Raw genomic sequence first — 18191 nt, forward strand, 5'->3', positions numbered from 1 at the left:
AGCACATCGGGGTTAATCATTTTCTGTATCCAACAGATGCTGCATTTTGACCTATTTCCAAGATTATTATAAAAAGATATTTTTTTCCACTACAGAAAAATAGCTTATGGAGATACATTTTATTTTGTAGTGTTTTAAGAGAAAATATCTTTTATTTATTTGATATTCTGCCTTCTTCATGGAAATGCTCTTCTGTCTCTGCCTCTTGACCGAATAGATTTGATGGTGAAGTTTTCAATGCACATTTAAAATCTGCTCTCCATGAATACCCTGCCATGTTCTCTGAAATTCACAGATGAATGAATTTTTACAGGATTCCTGGAAAGCAAACACATCTGACCACGGGGAATATTAGCCTGATAAAGATTTAATTGTAAAATGACAATGAGCAGCAGTTGAAGTTCAGATAGTATTTCCCTGGCTGTCATTTCTGCGTGCAGACATTATTCTAATAGCAAACCCTCTCATCTTTGTTACCCTTTTCATGATCTTTTTAGTGCCTGAAAAAGTCAAGTACCAATATCTTGTGACACAAGAACACAAAGCAGAAGCCTTTTTTCCAGAAGGATTATTCTTTTTTTTTTGTAGTGGGTGATACAGAGTTCATGAATAGCAGCATTGAGTTGTGATACTAAACCAAAATTATTATTATTATCATTACTATTATTATTACTATTATTATTACTATTATCATTATTGCTATTACTATTACTATTACTATTACTATTATTTATTATTATTATTATTATTATTTATTATTTCTTCACACCAGGACTGACTAAGCTAAATACCTACTAAGGACCAGTAAATCAGATTTTTTTAGCTGGAATATCCCAGCATGCTCTGTACAACAGCAAAGCTCAAATTAATTTCTGATTAAGAATATGTGCAGTCACCACACTAGTTCTCTGTGCCATATCTGAGTAAATTAAAATCTGCACACAGAAAGTGTCTCCTATAGTTTGTTCATCATTCTAACATTATCAAATGTCATCTAGAGTAGCATAAATAGAGATTCAACTCCTGCTCACCTGGACAATCCCACTAAACTCAGAACAGGACTTTCCTTCCTGTAGCTCCAGTGCTGTGGGAGGTGGTAATTAATAACTGATGGATAATTAGGGAGTACAAACGGAATTCTCTGTTTTTCTAGCAGCAGCTCATTCAGTGAGGGAATGCTGTCAGTTGGAAGCTGGAGAGGGCTGGAAATGAGAAGAGCTGCTGTCCCTGCCAGTGAAACACCCCATCCCTGACCCCAAAGGGCTTTCTGTGCCTCATTGACAGGCACTGCTTGTCCCAGAGCTCTGCAGCCTTCTGGAAGCACAGACCTCATGAAGGAGGGCAAGATTTATAGAGCAAAACCGAAGGCAGAAGATTATTTTTTGTAAGCTTGGGAGTGCATGGATTAATAAATCCTGGTTGTCCCAGCTCTTAGGAATTCCATTCTGTCTAAATTTCAGTTTGGTTTTCTGCTTTCCCCCCCAGTAGAGCCGAACCTGGGAACAGCATCACTCAAAGGCTCGTTAGTTTGATGAAGTGGCAAAAGTGACTCCAGCTCCCCTGGGTACTCCCAGCTCCGAAGCATTTACACATCCCAAGGGAATTCTGAAAAACACCACCAAGCCTTTAGGTACTGAATCACAGGCAACTATTTTGAATCTTTAATTTTTTTTTTCTATATTCTATTCTATGAGGATGTCAGAACTAAAATATGGAATATGCTTTTCCCACTTGGTTCCTATTACTTGTAAAGCATTCAAAAGCTTCCAGAATAAAATTACCTCTATGCCCTGCCAGGGAGCAGGCAGAGCTCCACGGAGTATCAAGGGAGTCCCTCTGCTGGTGTTGCTTTCCATTTTTAACCCAAATATAATCATAAAAATGACTAAATGTGAGACTGGAGCTGTACAGCCTTAGATTCAGCATTTATTTGTTATCATGTTCATCCCAGTGGAGTTATACTGTGCTTTTATATTTATACAAAAAGTGCTGAAATATATTCCATAAATTAAGGAGTTCATTTGCAGGTGTGACATATTCATCATCACCACCACCATCATCATCATCATGTGAGTTTGTTTTCAAACTTTGCTCATATGAGAGCAGCCAATTTGCATTTAGGAAAAAAAAAATTATTTGAGAAAGAAATGCCAAGAGATAAGAGATGCAGGAAGCTGAATTCTGCCCTGAAATGATATCCCTTACTCTTCTATCCCAACTGCACATTTTCCATGGGGGGGAAGGCACTGAGGCACATTTAACCCCATAAACGCCTGACATTCCCCCTGGGTGAATTTGGGCCTGAGTCCTGACAGTGAAGAATTAAACAACTCAACAAAAAATACATTTCTACTTTGTTCCAGTATTCGTTTGAGACTTAATCACAGTTGTCAATGTGCCATTGCAGTGAATAACATTTTCATATTGAGTTATTTTACAGTTCCTACAGCAGTAAGGAATATCTTAGGGTACTAACTGATTGTTTTGGCTTTATTTATTGTACAGGAAAGCAATGACATTGAAAATATTGTATAAACAGCAAATACACTGAGCAGCAAAATCCCTACCCTGCATTATGAATTGAAATGACATTATTTTAAAACATTTGGAAAAAATCATCATAATTATATATTCTCAACACGGAGACAAATTACCTATTATTTTAACATAATTAATTTGAGCTCAGAGCATTTATGTTGCTGTGTGTGTCATTATCCATCAAAATGCTAAAAATTGGGGGTTGAATCTTTAAGTTTTTTCCTCCAAATCTGTCATTTGTTTGTCTCCACCTTCAATACCTTTAAGTTTTAATTACAGTTGACATTTCATTTTGTTGTCTGTCCCCTAGGCCACGTTTCCAAGCGCACTTGGGATGATCTTGCACCAGAGCCTTCAGGAGAGACCTCTCCCTCTTCAGTGACCTCAGGTTTGCAACCAAGTTTCTGTTCTTTCCCTAGCATGGGGATGGGTTTTGAGGTATTTTTGCATCTTATTGGTATAACCTGATAATTTATTCATTTATACTGCTGGTTAACGCATTTTTCTCTTCCAAACACCCCCTCCATGTGAAAGGCAGAGGGAACAATGAATGGTGTCGTATTTCAAGGATCGGGGTTTGTTCTCCTGGCTGCCTGAACAGGTTCCTCTCTTCCCAGCACCTGCACAGGTCTGGGCTGCGTTTTCCCTGAGCTCAGGGAGGGATCTGCTGCTCCTGTGTGGTCTGGGGTGACAGGAGATGGATGGAAGCTCTGCACGAAGGCAAAACCCACCCATTTCTTGTTGTCCTGTCTCCAGGAGAGCACTGAGGCCACAGCTGTCCAAACTGTGAGGGAAGGCCTGTCTCGGAGGCTCTGACGAGCTCTGACTTTTTTATGCCTCTGATTTCCTTCTCCCTTGTCCCTCATGATTGACATTTGTCGTTTCTGGGCCTTGTTTGCTTGCACTGCACTTGTGGGGAGCCCAGAGCAGTGCAGTATTTTCATGTCAGCGGGGTTAAGGGTGAGGAACATTACACATGCACACTGATTTATGCCTCAGAGGCTGCAAATCGTGTCAAGTGTGATCTCAGCACAGCTCTGCTCCATGACTCAAGCGCTCAGTGCAGTGTTACACTCTCAGACATCAATCCTCAGCCAGGCAAGGGAGAACTCCTGCAGAGCATCCAGAAAGTCCTGGGCTGGGAGAGTTATTAGTTATTAATGAGATAATAATGGTGTTTGCAGTGTTTGTGCCAAAGCCAGAATCCCATCATCACTGAGGCTGGAAACGATCTCCAAACTGTGCCCAGTGCCCATTCTGTCCCCAGCCCAGGGCACTGAGTGCCACCTCCAGGAATTCCTTGGACACCTCCCGGGATGGGCAATCCAAACCTCCCTGGGCAGCCCCCACCAAAGCCTGACCACCCCTCCCAGCAACAAATTCCTCCTGATGTCCACCCTGAGCCTCCCCTGGCACAACTTTTTATCCCGATCCTTCCATAGTTCAATTTGGCCGGGCCATATGTCAGGGGCAGCTGTGGGTCTGAAAGCTGCTGTTCTCTGCAGCAATTTCTTCAATATTTCAAGCTCTGTGTTGTGTTGAAGTCAGTGCCAGTGACTGGTTTTTCCTCTTCTGACCATATCTGTAAAACAGAGCTCAGAGAGAGGGATCTGACAGTCACAATTCCCTTGGGACACCAAAGGCCTTGGCCCTCAGGCGCCTGCCCAGCCACTGCTGCTTCTGCTGCTTGTGCCTCTTCCCTTCTGCTTTTAACCACGTGGAGCGGCCACGACCTGAAAAACCTTTCCCAGCACAGCCATTACCAAATTCAGCAATCCCTATGAACAGCATTAACTCGGCCCCACCTCATGTTCTCCCTGAAGGAAAAGAGGCTGAGAATTCCCACATTTGCAGCGTGCTGGGAAATTCCCGCGGTGGGAAGCACAGCACAGGGACTGAGCAGTGCAGTTTGCTCCTGAGCGAGCCTTTCTGCAGGACGGGCAGGAGGAGAGATGGAAAGGGTGCAGGGATTCCTCTTTGCCGTGCCACAGCGGCTCAGCTCATCTGAATCCTGTGCACGTTAATTTAACTCATCCCCTCGGTAGTGTCTAATTAATAACACAGCAAATAATGCACCAGCACACCGGGGATGAAGGCTGGGGCCGGGCACGGCTCTGGGGTTTGGGCACGGCTCTGGGTTCATGCTGAGGACCGAGCCCGGCTCTGGGGTTTGGGCACAGCTCTGGGTTCATGCTGAGGACCGAGTCCACCTCTGGGGTTTAGGCTGGTGCTGGGCACGGCTCGGGGTTCAGGCTGGAGGTGCGGGCACGGCTCTGGGTTAAGGCTGGAGGTGCGGGCACGGCTCTGGGTGAAGGCTGCGGACGGGGCACGGCTCGGGGCTCACCGCCGCCGCTCCGCTGCCTGCGGCCCTGTCTGCCCGGGCCGCTGACGGCCGGCACCGCCGCAGCCTTGCGGCCGCCACTGAGCATGCTCGGCTCCCGCACATCCGCCGGCGCCGGGCGGCCGAGCTGTGCGAGCGGTGCCGGTGCCGGCGGGCTCGGCCCGCGCAGGAGGCGGCGGCGGGGCCGCCATGAACCGCGGCGGGGCGGGGGCGGCGCCCGCCTTCCCCGGCCCCGTGCAGTGTAAGTGCTGCGCCATGCGCGCTCCGGGGCCCGCGCCGCGCCAGCGCGGGGGAGCCGGGGCCTGCCCGGGCCCCGAAACCTGAGTAGCGCATGAAACGGGCGGGAGCGGAGCCCGGGAACATGGCTGGGGGGCGCGGGGGGAACCCGGGAATCTGCGTGAGCGCCGGGCGGGCGGGAGCGGGGGTCGGGGGGAGCGGGGTCCATGGGTCCCGAGCAGTGGTCCATGGATCTCGGGGATGGATGCTCCATGGGCAATGGTCCGTGGATCCTGGGGATTGCCCACGTGGATTGTCCACGCTCCATGGGCACTGCGTGGTGGTGTCCGTGTGTCCCGGGCACTGATCCGCGCTCACTGGCTGTTGTCCGTGTGTCCCGGGCACTGATCCGCGCTCACTGGGTGCTGTCCGTGTGTCCCGGGCACTGATCCGCGCTCACTGGGTGGTGCTGTCCGTGTGTCCCGGGCACTGATCCGCGCTCACTGGGTGCTGTCCGTGTGTCCCGGGCACTGATCCGTGCTCACTGGATGGTGCTGTCCGTGTGTCCCGGGCACTGATCCGCGCTCACTGGGTGCTGTCCGTGTGTCCCGGGCACTGATCCGCGCTCACTGGGTGGTGCTGTCCGTGTGTCCCGGGCACTGATCCGTGCTCACTGGGTGGTGCTGTCCGTGTGTCCCGGGCACTGATCCGCGCTCACTGGGTGCTGTCCGTGTGTCCCGGGGGATTGTCCCCGCTCCCTGGGCGCTGTCCGTGTGTCCCCGGAGGGCTCCGTGCAGCGGTGCCGCAGCCCCTGGCAGTGCCCCGCAGGATCCCGAGCTGCCCCGCAGGTGCCCCGCAGCTCGGGGGTCTCGGGCAGCCGCATGTCCGTCCCTGTGCCACCCGGAGCGGTGTCGCCCATCACCGCCCCCGGGCCGAGCTGACCGCGCCGTGTCCCCGCAGTCCCCGGCAGCACCACGGTGCTGGTGGAGCTGACGCCCGACATCCACATCTGCGGCATCTGCAAGCAGCAGTTCAACAACCTGGACGCCTTCGTGGGGCACAAGCAGAGCGGCTGCCAGCTCACCAGTGCCACGGCCGGCGCCACCAGCACCGTCCAGTTCGTATCCGAGGAGACCGTGCCGAGCACACAGGCTCAGAGCACGAGCAGGACCATCGCCTCCGAGACACAAACCATCACAGGTACCCAGAGCTTCACAGGTGCACAAACCGTCACAGGTACCCCCAAACCGTCACAGGTACCCAACCCTGCACAGGTGCCCCCCAAACTGTCACAGATACCCAGACCTTCAAAGGTACCCCCAAACCTTCACAGCCACCCAAACCATCGCAGGCACCTCCATGTTACCTGCCAGGTGCCAGCCCTCTGTCCCTGTGTCCCCATCACCCAGCTGAAATAACAGTTTTCACATCAGTTGTCATGTAACTAAGGAAATGAAATAGTGCTGTGCTGCTTTCTTGGGTTTCTTCTGACAATAGTTGCTTAATTTGTTAATTGAGGTACAAGTTCTCTCAGAGAATTGCTCAAGTCTATTGTGTTGTGGAACCAGCTTGTGCAAATTAATTAGAATTGTCGATACTTATGAAAAATACTGAAATTACTATGCCTTTTATGTTTTTTTAAAAGTGCTCTAGATGGAAAACACACACAGAATTGCTGTCAGGAACCCATCCAGACCTTTTTATGTGAGAACACTGCATTCCCTAACATTGCTCCCTCAACTAATTGGCAGGAAAAATATTACTCAAAATTTCTGCCTATGTGAAGACTCAAGTGAGGTCCTGATCCTGGAGACATTTAAATAAAATTAGGATCTTGTTCCATGTGTGAAGGTTTGCCCTTCTATATATAGTTTTGTTTTATTTTGGTGTGGGACCTTGCTAAACCCCAAATTATTTGACTCTAATTTGGATAGACAGGTTAAGGCAGGGAATCTGGAAGAGCAGTGAAACAAACTGAATTCAGGGCCCACTTCCAGGAATTTTTGTATTATAATCCCTCAACTCAGTGTGGGTTTTGGGTGAGTCATTTTTCTGCTTCATATTTACTCATCTTTAAAATGAGGACAGTTCTATCCATTTGCCCTTTTGGGCTATAGTGTTGGTTAATTGATTTAAAAGCTGTTACTTTGGCTGAGATATTTTCACCTGTTATTCTTGTGAGTAACAGCTAAAAACAGTAGAGTTGAAAGAGGCTGAACTTTTTTAACAATTACAAAAATAATTTGTGTGATGCCTTTTGACAACATTTGCCATATAAATAATGATTTTTTTTTTTTTTGCTCATTTGGGCTGTAACACAGACAGAGTTGAAAAACAAATATATCTTTATTTGGTATTTGGAAGAGAAAAACCTTTTTCCTTTCCTCCTCCCCCAGGTAAAGAGCAACCCAGGAACAGGAATGTTGCTGGAAAAAGAAACAGAATAGAGAATTCATGAAACTAGACGATAATTAGATTTTTTTTTTTATCTGATTAGAGAAGTTAATGCTGTCACATGAAGTTTTTTGTGTGTTTAGTTTCTGCCCCAGAGTTTGTTTTTGAGCATGGCTACCAAACCTACCTGCCCAGCGAGAGCACGGAGCCTCCAGCTGCTGCTGTCGTCTCTACACCACCAAAAGCAAGGCCCAAGAAATCCTCCTCCTCCTCACTGCCCCTGAAGAAACTCAGCTGCCTGTACCCAGGTGAGGTGGGGATTGCACCCATTTGAGTGTGGAGAGCTTTCCTCTAGTGGCACACAGGAGGTTTGATACCTGCAGCAGTTCTGGAGTGAGTTGCCTCTAAGGGGAAGCATTAGAAAGCTCAGGTTCACAGGTGAGCTGGTCACTGTTTTAAGCAGATGTGAGTAAACAAGATGAGGCATTAACTTTCTGTTAACAGTGAATTTTAAATAAAGTGCTGTTGAACATAAACATGTCCAGAATATGGTAATGTACTTTTATTATTTTGCTAGAATTTCCTTGAATTTAGTGATCTTTATCCTCCTATTTTCAGGGTGCCAGTTCAAGACTTCCTATGGTATGAAGGATCTGGAACGTCATCGGCGAACGCACACAGGTCTGTGTTCCTATATTTGCTTTTGGGCTGGTTTCCTCCTTTCAGCTTTTTCACAAAAGCCATTTTCCTATGAAGTAATGTCTCTATAAACAGGATGTAGACATGTCTGTACTTTCTAGCATTGTCCTGGCCTGTGCCTGAGGAACTGCCTGTTGGGGACATGCCCTGTCAGGCACAGCTGAGAACACTGGAGGTTGATTTGAGGCGCAGTTTAACTCCTGGGAGCAAACCATGAGTTTATCAGGGTGCAGTGTGGTGGGAATGGACTCACCTGCTTTGCTCTTTACATTAAAGCAGTTCCATGATTTTAGCTCCCAATTTCAGAGTCACAAAGTGAGAAGGCTGCAAAGGCCCTGCTGTTTGTCACAGCTACGCCTGCAGCTCCTACAAACGAGTCCCTTTCCTGGTCAGTCTGTGCTTTCTGCTTGACCACACGCCCTCCCCGTGCCCAGGGCTGAGTGTGAGTGCTGCTCTTGCAGGAGACAAGCCCCACAAGTGCGAGGTGTGCAGCAAGTGCTTCAGCCGCAAGGACAAGCTGAAGATGCACATGCGCTCGCACACGGGCGTGAAGCCCTACAAGTGCAAGCACTGCGAGTACGCGGCGGCCGACAGCAGCAGCCTCAACAAGCACCAGCGCATCCACTCCAACGAGCGCCCCTTCAAGTGCCAGATCTGCCCCTACGCCAGCCGCAACTCCAGCCAGCTCACCGTGCACCTGCGCTCGCACACAGGTGGGGCTTTACTCACGGCCATGGCCGGAGAGCTTGGAGGGTCACAGAGATGATTTTAAGATGTGTATAGGTGTTCAGATACCCAACAGGGACAATTTGAGTTCCCAATGAGTGCCCCTTCAAGTGCCAGATCTGCCCCTACGCCAGCCGCAACTCCAGCCAGCTCACCGTGCACCTGTGCTCGCACACAGGTGGGGCTTTACTCATAGCTGTGGCTCTAAGGGTTGGAGTGTCATGGAGATGTTTTTAAGTCATGTATAGGTGTTCAGATCCCCAAAAGGGATGATTTGAGTTCCCAATGAGTGCCCCTTCAAGTGCCAGATCTGCCCCTATGCCAGCTGCAACTCCAGCCAGCTCACCGTGCACCTGTGCTCGCACACAGGTGGGGTTGTCCTCACATCAACAGCTCTAAGGGTTGGAGGGTCACAGAGATGATTTTAAGTCATGTATAGGTGTCCAGATCCCCAAAAGGGATTATCTGAGTTCCCAATGAGTGCCCCTTCAAGTGCCAGATCTGCCCCCACAGCTCCAGCCAGCTCCCCGTGCACCTGCACTTGCACACAGGTGAGGTTGTGCCCTTCTAACCTGGGCAGGTGAGCCCTGAGTGAGCACCTGGGAATGCTCATGGCTCTCTGGTATTTCCAGCAGAATTGGATTTCTGTGCCATTCAATATTCCAGTAGTTGGGAAGGGATTTTAGACTAACCTTTCTTTTTGGCATTTCAGTCTGTTGCATCTTAAGCAATTGAATTATGCTAAAACTCAAGCTTGAGTTTTGTTGCTTCTTTTTCCAAAATTTATCTTTTTCCAAAATTTATCTTTTTTTCAAAGCTGTGTCACACACCGAATTTTAGGAGAAAAGTAAGACTGGTATGTAGAATATATTGCTTACTGGAATTAAATTAATCATCCTCTAGAAGGCGAGTGTAATCTCCATTGCTCAGAGCGAGATCATCTTCACTTGTTGAACTAGTCACTAAACATCAGCTTCCTGGTAATTTGAGTGAAACTCCTCTTAGAATTAATAATCCTGTGGTCAGACACAAATTTTCTGTCTAAATCCTGGCAGTGTCAGTTAGGGATGGGGAGAAATGTAAAGAAATAGAGAGGAGGCCACTCTTTAAACAAACAGAACCAGCATTTGCTATATTCTTCTTCATATATATAGTGCTACCCTGTATATGAAAATTAAGTCATTGAAATATGAACTGTGCCTTCATCAGCAAAGGAGATAAAAATTCAGTGGCTGAGCATGCAGCTGAGGCTGTAAAATAAACTAGATGAACAAACAGTGCATCTTCATTAATAAAGTCTGTTTAATACAGATAGTACACCATGTATCTCAATTATTAAACAGATACATGGATTAGCACAGTAGGCCACAACTTGATTTGAAAAATATGCAGCTAAACCTATGACATATGTAGCTGGATAAGCAAATTATGCAAAATTATACAGCTCTCACAAACTCTATAAAATATTAACTTCTAAAATAAATCAGCCATTTGCAGTTTGATTATTAAAGAGGATAAATGCTTCTTGAACTAAATACACTTTCTTTTTCTTCCTTTCATCAAGAGTGTCTTAGAACCTAAAAACACAATTCTTCCACTTGTTCAAAGTAATGCCTACCTAAGGACTTCATCCTCGGGTGAAAAATTCGGAGAACTGTATTTTTATATTTAAGAAAGAAAAGGGAGTAGTTATTTAGTTAGGTTGCTAAGTTTGCTTTGGATTCTTTTTTAATGGCTTTAGAACGGCCTCACTGGAATTGATTAGGGATTAGCAGAGCTCCACCTTAACATGGTCATGGATATTGTGACACCAGCCTGCAGATACAGAAAATGCAAAATAACGGGTTTAGATCTGAGTGTGTCAAACCAGGTGATAATCCTGTGTCACAAAATTTCTCTTGACTTTGAGAACATGTTGGGAGTTCAGGACAAGGCAGCTTTTGGGGCTCCATCCCAGCAGTGGCTCCTGGGATGTAACCCCTGTGTAACCCCTGCCTTCTGTTGGCAGGAGATGCCCCTTTCCAGTGCCAGCTGTGCCCCGCCAAGTTCAAGATCAACTCGGACCTGAAGCGGCACCTGCGGGTGCACTCGGGGGAGAAGCCCTACAAGTGCGAGTTCTGCGAGGTGCGCTGCGCCATGAAGGGCAACCTGAAATCCCACATGCGCATCAAGCACAGCACGGAGAACACCCTCAAGTGCCCCGAGTGCGACTTCCAGTGCGGCAACAAGACCAGCCTGCGGCACCACATCCGCAGCCACCAGCCCGAGCAGCCCGTCAAGTGCTCCGAGTGCAGCTACTCGTGCTCCTCCAAGGCGGCCCTCAAGGTGCACGAGCGCATCCACGGCAAGGAACGGCCCTTCAAGTGCGACCTGTGCAGCTTCGACACCAAGCAGCGCAGCAACCTCACCACCCACGTCCGCAAGGCCCACGGCGACAGGGCCAAGGGCGGCAAGCGCTCTCCGGACAAGAAGGAAGGAGAGAGGCCGAAGCAGGGCGGCTCCAGGCAGGTCGCCAAGCTGGACGCCAAGAAGGCCTTTAAGTGCGACCTGTGCGACGCGTCCTTCGTGCGGGAGGACTCCCTGCGCAGCCACAAGAAGCAGCACAGCCTGTACAACGGCTCCAAGAACAGCGAGCTGGCCGTGCTGCAGCTCCAGATGGATCCCGGCCGCCAGCCCGGCGCCCCCATCACCGTCAGCCACCTCCAGGTGCCGCTTCAGGCCGCTCAGGTGGCCCCGTACAACGAGGGCAGAGTCAAGATCATCGTGGGCCACCAGGTGCCTCCTCAGGCCAACAGCATCGTGCAGGCGGCCTCAGTGAACGTGGTGCCGCCGGGGCTGCTGGGCACGGCCCAGGAGGAGGTGCTGGGCGGTGGCCGCCTGCAGCTGCTGGGCCAGGTCAGCGTGCTGGCCCCGGCCGCGGGGAGCGCGGGGGACGCGGGCCCGGGGGCAGAGCCGGCCGTGCTGCTCACCGCCCACGAGCAGGGCGAGGCCGGCGCCCTGCACCAGGCCCTGCTCCCCGCGGCCGCCCCCGGCCACGAGCCCCCCGCCGGCCAGGCCTTCATCGCCGGCTCCGGCATCAGCTGCTCCGACCTGGAGGGGCTCAACGCCCTCATCCAGGACGGGGCCACCGAGGTGACCGTGGTCAGTGATGGTGGGCAGAGCATCACCGTGTCCACGGCTGCTCCTCCTCCCCCCATCTTCTCGTCCTCATCCCACACTGAGGGCCCCAAGCAGAGCTACTCCATCATCCAGAGCGGGGCTCACACGGCCCTGCTGTGTCCTGCAGACTCCATCCCCGATTAGGGGCTGCTCTGGGCTCAGGGGCTGCTCTGGGCACAGTGCTGAGCCTGCCAGGAATGCACAGCACACGACTGAACACAGGATTTGTCCTCCAGAGCCTCCACGCTGTGTTTGTCTGTACACAAGCATCTCGTGTGTGAGGAGGAGGAGGGTGTGTTTGTATTTCTGTGCCTCTGCTGCAGTCAGAGGCCCTGCTCCTTGGGAAGCAGCTGTTGCCAGTGTCCCCAAGCAGTGACACCCCGAGTATGGCTCCTGTTCTGTGCTACCTGAAGAAGAAATCCTCCCCTCGTGCTGAATTACCTCCACAGCAGCCTTGTTGTTTGATGCACACACAAAAAGACGATAACCTGAGCCCTTGTGGAGTTTGCTGGACTGAGGTCTCTCAGTTCTGTGCTCTGTGTGCATTCAGTGCTCCTGGCAGGGCTCTGAGGAGCCCCACTGCTGGCTCTGCTCCAGCCCAGGTCAAGTCCGAGGGGCTGCTCCTCAGTATCTGTAGAAATCAGAAGCCCCTGGCACTTGAAATGCTGGTGCAGAGAGCAGGTGACTGTTTTCAGAAACTAAAGGAATGTTCCTCTCTCAGTAGTAACTAACTCTGTTAGCAGCAACACAAATCCTCTCTGGCGTGGTGATGGCTGTCAGAGTGCCTGTGGGTTAAAGAGAAAAACAACTGGAAATATATTTTTTACAAACACTACTTACCTTTTGTTTTTATTTTGATGCTGCCTGTTGGGAGTTGCATGGGTGGTAAAGGTGTGTTACAGTTTGGGTCTTCTTTTCACGTTAAAGGAAAATACTGAATTTCATTTAAATTTTTTTAAAATCTTCTAATCCAAGGTTTTTCACTCCAGCAGAAATTCAGGTTGGATCACAAGGAGATGGTAATTTATTATCATATTTAAATAATATATACAATATCTATTAATTTATTGACTATAATTTATTAATTAAATTCTTGATATAATTAAACAAATTAATCAGTTTGTGGAGTAAATATTATTAATGAATAATTAATTATTATTTCTTATTCATTAATTATATTTATTATGGACATTTCTCTGATGAAAGAATCCCAGGCTGTATTTTGAACTATGCAATTGCCCGTGCAAAAGGTAGCACAGACTGAAAGCGGTGAATTTGCCCATCCTTGGTGGTGGAGGTGAACTCTGCAGGCAGGCTTTCCTCTGCTCCCAGTGTTCCCTGTCATCCATAGGTGGTGCCAGAGGCCCAGGGAAGCTCTGGAGTGTGCTCTGGCTCCTGGATGATATTTCCTCTTTAATGCTTCCCTGTAAAAACCATTCAAAATTCGGCTTTTTGAGACGTTACCAAAAGCTCAGCTGTGAAAATCTCACTTAAGAGAAAAAGCTGCAGATAAAAACAAATGTCCAAAGTTTTCTGCAATAATTAACCTCACAATTCATGTCAAATTGATAATATTTTGCTCCCTGTTAACGAATTTCACCCTGTTCATAGTTGCCGTCTGTACAAGGTGGGCACTACAGGAATGCTAAAACCCGAGGGATTTTGGCAAAGCTGCACAGGGCAGTTCAGCTGTGCTTCCCTTGGCCAGGAGCGTCCCCTCCAGTCCAGAGCCACCCTGAAGATGCCACAGCTCTGTTATCTGCAGCTGCTCAGGAAGCCTCGAGAACCTTCTCAAGTAGGAAACCAGTAGATCTGTCATATTGTAGAGACTCACCTTGGTACTGGGCCTCAGAGATAAACAGGAAAGATAAGGAAATGGTGTGAGTGAATAGGCAGAGCTTAGTGCTGCTGCTCCAGCCTGGTGTGGCTGATTGCATCATGTGAACGATCTAGAGGCTTCTTCCTCCACCCTGAGAAAAACCAGCTGAGAACCGAGGCTGACACGGGGGCAATTTCTTTTCAATTTTCCCTTCCAATATTCTGGCTTGATTTCTGTGTGTGAGTGACAGTAATGGTCCGTGTGGTTTGGAGCTGGCAGGAGCAGATTGTTTTAATCTCTGATGTTCACTTAATACATTCTTCATGTTATCAGCAGAACCATCCCAGGAGGGAGCCTGGTAATTCAGAACAAGTGTCTCCTGTAGAGCTCTCCTGCTTCTGAGCACATGGTAAATAAATCCTATCCCTCCCTCTCCAGAGTTCTGCCATGACCTCAGAGCTCTGGAGCAGGCTGGCTCTTTCCCAGGCCCAAATATTGGGATGGATTTTTGTTCCTGCTGCCTGGAGATCCCCAAGCTCCCCTGGTAAGTGCTGGGCCCAGGAGCAGAGCTCAGTGTTCCAGTGCTGCTCACCCAGCACAGCCCTGGTTCCTAAAGGGAAGGGACAATCTGGATATCCCACCCAGCACAGCCCTGGTTCCTAAAGGGAAGGGACAATCTGGATATCCCACCCAGCACAGCCCTGGTTCCTAAAGGGAAGGGACAATCTGGATATCCCACCCAGCACAGCCCTGGTTCCTAAAGGGAAGGGACAATCTGGATATCCCACCCCAGCACAGCCCTGGTTCCTAAAGGGAAGGGACAATCTGGATATCCCACCCAGCACAGCCCTGGCTCCCAGAGGGAAGGGACAATCTGGATATCCCACCCAGCACAGCCCTGGCTCCCAGAGGGAAGGGACAATCTGGATATCCCACCCAGCACAGCCCTGGTTCCTAAAGGGAAGGGAAAATGTGGATATCCCACCCCAGCACAGCCCTGGTTCCTAAAGGGAAGGGACAATCTGGATATCCCACCCCAGAACAGCCCTGGCTCCCAGAGGGAAGGGAAAATCTGGATATCCCACCCAGCACAGCCCTGGTTCCTAAAGGGAAGGGACAATCTGGATATCCCACCCAGCACAGCCCTGGTTCCTAAAGGGAAGGGAAAATGTGGATATCCCACCCAGCACAGCCCTGGTTCCTAAAGGGAAGGGACAATCTGGATATCCCACCCAGCACAGCCCTGGCTCCCAGAGGGAAGGGACAATCTGGATATCCCACCCCAGAACAGCCCTGGTTCCTAAAGGGAAGGGACAATCTGGATATCCCACCCCAGAACAGCCCTGGCTCCCAGAGGGAAGGGACAATCTGGATATCCCACCCAGCACAGCCCTGGTTCCTAAAGGGAAGGGACAATCTGGATATCCCAGCCAGCACAGCCCTGGTTCCCTCAGAGGGAGGTGTAAATCTGGATATCCCACCCAGCACAGCCCTGGCTCCCTCAGAGGGAGGTGTAAATGTGGATATCCCACCCAGCACTGCCCTGGCAGGCTCTGCTCTCTGCACAGGTTTTTCCCAGGTTGCCCGTGGGCTCCCAGGTGTGAGTTTATGGTGTGTCACAGCCTCCCTCCTGTCTGGGGATGAACTCCTGCCTGCTCAGAGATCTGAGGTTAAACTGGGCAGGCAGAGGTGCAAAACCTGTGTGCATTTCCAACCCAGCAACCCCAGCTCTTGGGCCTTCCCAGCCCTTTGGGGTTTGCTGCTGTTCCTGACACTGCTTTTTAAAGCCAGACTCAGTTCCACACAGCTGATCCTCCAGCAGACCCGCTGAAATGTGCTTTTCTGCTGTGCTTTTGTGAGGCAGGAGCACAACAGGAAAAAAGCTGAAGAAAAATTGTTTGGACCCCTTTAAGTGTGTTTTGGGGAGGCTGGTTCTGACTGAGCCCTAGCTCAATGTCCCCAGTGGGGTTTGAACTGATTAAACCTTATCACTGGTGCTGTATCTTTTAGGTGGCTTTGATAAAAAAAACTTTAACTGTTATTTGCATCAAAATGGGTGTCCCATGCTCCAAACCAGCCTCAGGTGTCCCATGCACAGGTGGATTCCTGGATATGCCCAGAAAGTGCTCCTGGGTGAGGGGATGGGACCAATTCCCCACCTCAAATGAAGCCTCAAAGCAGCAGAACAGGGCCCAAAGCTGGCTCTGTTGGGAACTGGGGAAAACCAAACTTGAATTGAATACACGTGGGGCTTGCAATTGAAAAATGGTAATCAAAATCTTTCCCAATCATTTTGGGAATGAGCTCTTTATTACTGCTGTCATCTGACTGCACTGGAAAGTACCTTCTGTTGTGGGGTTTAAAATGTCAGAGACATGCCAAAATATTTTCTCTACAATACAAAGAACAGGAGAAAGCTTGGGGTTTTTTTGATTTAGATACCTTTATTTTATGCTGTATTTCTGATTCTTTATTTGTGTTTGAAGTCAAAACATAATCAGTCATCCTTTTTGCACTGTGCTATTCTGGTGACTGTAAAAATATTTTCTGTGTCCTCAATGCAAGACCTCTATCCTATAATTTCAGGAATATTGACTGGCTACTCTAATGGCTTTTTACATCTCCAGTTGGAAAATCTTTAGCCTTGTTATTTAAATTTTAAGAAGAGAAACCAATATTGTTACAAGAAACTGATGTCTCCTGTCACTTCCCCAATGACCTTTCATGAGGTGATAAAGGTTTCTATAGTGACCCGAGGAAATGATGTCTCAGGTATCAGTGTGAATTAAAAGTCTGTGGCAGGAAAAGCTTTCTTTTCTCTGTCTCTCAGGTATCCAGTTCTGCCTTTGTCTTTATTCCAGTGGCTGGACATGGAGAAGGACTCATAAAACATCCAGTATTTGGTTACAGGGCTGTCTTTAGAGGCTTCACAATGCTGTAGGGAAGGAAAAACGGCCATGGCAAAGCAGAGATGGATTTTTTACAAGCTGTGTCCATGGGACCACTGAATTCTGTACCTGTGGGATCAGCCAGTTTGTTCCACAAGGCTCAGGAGCTGTGTTTGCCTCTCTAAATCCAGGAATTGTCATTGACTGCAGATTCAGCTGTGACAGAGGTGTTCATGTTCCTCGATTCAGACCTTGTGTAAACTTACCTTTAATTCTGAAAGTGAAAGTTTTATTTTAAAGACACAAGGATGCATTTCTGCCTTCTTGTGCTGCTGGGTGAAACAACCTGTTATCAATGTCTTCCAGTTTATCCAACCTGATGTGAGACTCCTAAAAAAGCCTTGGAGAAACCTCCAGCGTTTTCAGCTTGAGTTTCCCATTGATGTCCTCCAAAGTGAAGGAAAGCTGATAAATCTTTGTGCTGTCTGTACTGGCAGGGTTTGAAGTCAAGGCTGGCCCTGGTCCCTGGTGCTCTGAGCTGTCAGACAATTTTCCATCACTTTGCTCCCCAAGCCCTGGGCCAGCAGAGGCAGAGCAAGGCCAGCCCTGAGCCCTCACCTCCTCTGCCTGGTGGTTGTATTTGCACTTTCTCCATGTCAGACTGAAAGAAAAAATCCTCCCCACACCTTTTCCTAGCACAGCTCTCAGCTTCCTCCTCCCAAAGAGTGGCTGCACTTCCTGCCACAATTAATTATTGGCCATAATTCATGATTCTATCAGCAATATCAGTACATCAGCTATCATTCCTGCACTGGAGCTGTGCTGCTGGACTCTCCACCTGCAGAAGGTGCCTCAGAAGGATATGGTGAGGATGGGAATAACTTGGATACCTCAGTGATGAGCCAGATGCAAATTCCCAGATAGATCCTGGAGATAGTCACATCTCCTGATGGCCCAGAGGAAAATCTGAAAGAACAGGAATGCATAAAGCTCAGCTGCATAATGCATGGCAGTCATAATTAATAGATTAAAGTTCTTTGTGAAACATGCTATTTTATTCTAATAAAGGGAAGGGACTACAAATGGTGACACAGTTTTAACAGAGCAGCAATGTGAGATGCCATGTTAGAGTTGTAAAGCTAAAGAGGTGATAAAAATCTACCTCGGGTTTAAATTTTTACAAGGCTGATGTAAGACTTATTACCTTAAATAGCAGCACTTTTCCTTGTCTCTGGGCACGTTGGATCCTTCTGGCTCTCAAAGTACATTGAATTGCTGGGGCATTATTAAAAACTTGCCAATCCTTGCTGCTCAGTTCTGCCTAAAAAGTTCAGGATTCATCCCGTGAATCACTTTGCCTTAACAAATGTTAAATTTTGCTTTTGTTGTAAAATCATGCAGATCGGCCATT

At 48.6% G+C, this 18191-nt stretch overlaps 1 protein-coding gene across 1 annotated transcript; it reads left to right on the top strand.

Moving 5' to 3' along the window:
- Window positions 1-5033: 5033 nt before the first annotated feature.
- ZFP64 (ZFP64 zinc finger protein) lies at window positions 5034-12908 on the top strand. Its single transcript, XM_036396010.2, has 6 exons — window positions 5034-5120; window positions 6056-6295; window positions 7633-7797; window positions 8108-8170; window positions 8650-8901; window positions 10923-12908. The coding sequence occupies exons 1-6, from the start codon at window positions 5069-5071 to the stop codon at window positions 12215-12217; spliced, it is 2067 nt and encodes a 688-aa protein (XP_036251903.1). The 5' UTR covers window positions 5034-5068; the 3' UTR covers window positions 12218-12908.
- The last annotated feature ends 5283 nt before the right edge of the window (window positions 12909-18191 follow it).

This window comes from Molothrus ater, chromosome 17, assembly GCF_012460135.2.
Source record: "Molothrus ater isolate BHLD 08-10-18 breed brown headed cowbird chromosome 17, BPBGC_Mater_1.1, whole genome shotgun sequence".
Lineage (NCBI taxonomy): Eukaryota > Metazoa > Chordata > Aves > Passeriformes > Icteridae > Molothrus > Molothrus ater.